This window comes from Apium graveolens, unplaced genomic scaffold (assembly GCF_009905375.1).
Source record: "Apium graveolens cultivar Ventura unplaced genomic scaffold, ASM990537v1 ctg2955, whole genome shotgun sequence".
Taxonomy (NCBI): Eukaryota; Viridiplantae; Streptophyta; class Magnoliopsida; order Apiales; family Apiaceae; genus Apium; species Apium graveolens.
The window spans coordinates 6,660-10,366 of record NW_027417869.1 but is presented as its reverse complement, the minus strand read 5'-3'; the positions used below and the strand labels follow the sequence as shown (position 1 = coordinate 10,366).

The 3,707-nt window shown below is 34.5% G+C and overlaps 1 protein-coding gene across 3 annotated transcripts; it reads left to right on the top strand.

Moving 5' to 3' along the window:
• The first annotated feature begins 309 nt into the window (after positions 1–309).
• On the top strand, positions 310–2,653 carry LOC141700814 (mitochondrial import inner membrane translocase subunit TIM44-2-like). 3 transcript variants are annotated; one of them, XM_074504496.1, is made up of 5 exons: positions 310–614; positions 1,404–1,498; positions 1,602–1,670; positions 1,857–1,929; positions 2,188–2,653. In XM_074504496.1, exons 1-5 carry the CDS (start codon positions 513–515, stop codon positions 2,299–2,301), a joined length of 453 nt encoding a protein of 150 aa, XP_074360597.1. In that variant the 5' UTR covers positions 310–512; the 3' UTR covers positions 2,302–2,653. The 3 variants fall into 3 exon arrangements, 2 of the variants coding, with proteins under 2 accessions (XP_074360597.1, XP_074360596.1); XM_074504495.1 differs by having other exon boundaries at positions 310–626; XR_012566533.1 differs by having other exon boundaries at positions 367–1,125; positions 1,404–1,670; positions 2,188–2,255.
• Positions 2,654–3,707: the final 1,054 nt, after the last annotated feature.

Sequence of the window (3,707 nt, the reverse complement as noted above, 5' to 3'; positions counted from 1 at the left end):
GAAAAATGGAAGATATTCATTTTATTTACATGTAAGTAGGTATTTCTAAAAATATTAAAAATAAATTAATAAATAACATTTTTATGAGCTTTGATTTTTTTTCTTACTCAAGCAAAAACGATACATACTCGGACTTTAAGAGCAAAATCAAAATCTAACAAAAAAACCTAATCCAACTGTTCTAAGATGTGCCAGCTCATCGATCCGTGTGAAACAAACAGATCTTGTGGTATATACACATTCACAAATCAATCTATCTCTCTCTCTTTTCCCCCAATTCTCAAACCGTAAATTCCCAAAACAGCAAAGAAGTCCGCCGAGAAGAAGATAGTAGCCAAGAAAACTCAGGCGGAGAAGACCAAGGACAAAACCTGGAGTTTTGAGGAGCTATACGCAAAGGCGAGTTCGAGTTCCAGGACCTTTGGTGGTGGCATCAGCGAATTCTAGTAGCTCAAATGGAAAATCTGGAGACCGAAACGCTACGGTGTTGATAGAGAGTACTTTTAAAGGAAATGAGAGATGTTGCTCCGATGAGCGATGCGGACTCTAAGACTACAGGTCTAAGCATTCCGAGACGGAGCAGCGGAGACGAAGCAAGATTAACGAGAAGCAAGGTTCTTTTTGAGGTGTCAATTTGTTATTTTTTTCGTATTGATGATTGTGTTTTTGTGGTAATTTGAATTGTGGTTTAATTCCAGGATTATAAAGAGGTTTAGGTAATTGTAATTTCACCTTTGGTGTTCTACATGTTTCTTACTTTACTTTTCTACAATCTGCCCCCATCCAACTACTAGAGGAACGTCGATTGATGATACCTTTCACCTTACTCTGGAATTCAATTCTTGGTTTGATCACCGTTAATATACTTGGTTTCGCAAACAAGACACTTTGATCTGACTTTAGTTATACATGTATAGTATACATTCACCTTATGTACCATCCTATAGCTTCTGCAGGCCTTCATCAAAATCAAGTGAAAAATTAGAACTTGATCACATCTGGTTCTACATATAATTTTAATTAGCCAACATCAAGAATCAAGATTAAATATGGGTAATTGTTGTGTTTCTTCTGCTTCTTCTTCTGTTAATCAGACTCCATATTCCACAAGCCACATCAGCTCAGGTACCACACAGTTATTCTCTCTGACTTTCTTTTGGCTAATCCGTACATGTCTGATGATTCTTATAACAATCTCATAATTATGTAACTCTTGTTTAGTTGTAAAGTCTCTGTCTTTTTTACTTTGGTGTTGATCTTGATCATATTTGGAAGTGTTATAACAATTTAAGATTCTGAATTACAACATGTTAATATGTAATCAACTTTGTTCATTAGATTCTAGTTGATGATGATTATATTCCGTGGATTTTTCTTGATTTGCTGTAAATTTTATATTTTAGGAGTTATATCACAGACAATCAGCAACACAACATCTTCAGGAGGCAGCAATGTTTCTGGGAATAGCCAGTTCTCGGCATCAAGTGGAGGGTCAGAGGTGTGTCCTAGTTGTCAGATATTGCCAATTCCTAATTTGAAGGTGTTCACTTAGGCAGAACTAAAGATTGCAAGTTAAATCACTTCTTCCACTTCTGCAACAGTATCAACGAGAGCGTCTTTGGGGAAACAGCTGCTGGAATATCAGTTAAAGAAATACGTCGTCGAGATCCGTATGATTACATTCTTGTTTTTGTTACTACATTATACTCCCTCTGTCCCATCTTAACTGATGTTTGACTCTCCGATACACATATTAAGGTGACAAAAGGTGAAAATTAATTAAAATGAGCGGAGGGAGTATCTAGTACTGATCTTGTCCAGCCCACTAATAGTCATAATATGCAATTTCCTGTTAGATCTTTCTCGTTGCCAGAATTTAGGGACGAGGTTCAAGAAGTTGTCAGGCCAATCCTCAATGCTTACTATAAAGTAAGTCTTACGTTCTTATTAGAAGTTGGGTAGATATTCACATTCTGTCGATTTGTAATCTTGGGTGCACTTATATAATATTTGTTCCCTTAAAAAAAATAAATGTAATATTTGTTTTTATATATAAAGTGGATAAGGACTGCATTTCTAACATTAATTAGCAACTTTTGCCCTTAATTTTATTCATATATTATTATATCTGTAAAAGCACATGTCTGGACATGTGTATATCATACTCATAGTGAACTTTACTTAAAGGGAGATGTCAAATTTCTGAAGAAGTATTGTATCCCTGAAGTAATTGAACCGTGTAGTGCAGAACACAAGGCTTATGCAAGCCAAAATATTGTAGTTGATAAAAAGGTAAAATAGACCAAATCCAGATGGATTCTCTTGCTTCGGATGATAGTGTTTTTTTTTCATGTGGTCTGATTTACTTGGTAAATCTTGAGCTGTTTTTTTTAAAATGGTCAAATCTTTTGGGTTTTTATTTCTGCATTATTTACATGTCTTTATTCTGAGTTGCTTAATCATTTCTTATCTTAGCTGAATACATACGTGAAATTTATGTGATGTAATACTTCTATGAATAAAGCATGAGTATTGTTTTCACACCTTTCTCATCCAAATCTTGTTAAACTGGTGGGACAATCTCATTGTCTTCTATACTACAAGAAAGGCAGTAGTAAGTCGGCCTTTGTGTCTTTAACCAGAGTCTGACAATCTCATTGTCTTCTATACTGAGCAGGATGCTCTGTGATGCCACTTCCATGGGAAATACGCTTAAAGATTTTGATTGGAGCTGCTAGAGGTCTAACATTCTTACACGCAGCAGAAAAAAAGATAATATATAGAGACTTCAAAGCCTCAAATATTTTACTGGATGGGGTAAGTATAACCAGTACAGTAGGTTGGTTTGTCCGTGCCAACAGGGGCATAGCCAGTAAAACCAATTACTCGGTTCAAAAAGTCAGAAAATAAATTCAAGTATATTTAAATAATTAATATATAGATATAATTGCAAGACAAATTGTAATATTAATAATATAACTAAGTACATCAATTCCATAATTATATTACAAGCAACAGAATTACAAGTTCAAATTAGGCAGAGTGACTGCATAATAATATTCATTATATTTCATTTATCTTGCGAATAGAGAATTTGCTAAGCAAGTTACTTTATTAGCATAAATAGATCAATTTGTCTGGGAATCCTGATTACTTTAGATTGTGACTTTTTGCAATATTTGAATATTAGAATCCTGATTAGTTTTCTTACAATCATTCACCTAACTATTTTTTTCCGATAGTTCCTATAGTTTGCGTATTATTTATTTATGTCATACAACATAGCTAATCAAGTCACTAACTAATGTCGGTAATCAATTTCAGCATTGTAAGCAGGAATTCAGCGTGGATTGGATCCTGATTCTGATAATCTATCAATTATCATTGAGTCGCTTACTTTGACAGCGGACCTGAAAGAGAGTATTGCATTAGAAAAGGAAAGGATGAGAGTTGTGACTAATAAAAGCCAAGGGCATATAGATCTTACTAACCAGCTGGTTCGTGGCAGAGCAGTAACAAGATTCTACAGAAATGGGTAAAATGGACGTCAAATTTGTCAGCACAGCTGAAGAATCTGAAATATGTGCTCTCTCTTTTCCGTGTTGCTAAAGTAGCTTCCAGATTAATTAGTTAAGTTAATTGTGATTCCTGTATAATAGACTTGTAATGTTTGTAGATTAGTAGATTAGTTCATCAGTACTGGTGAT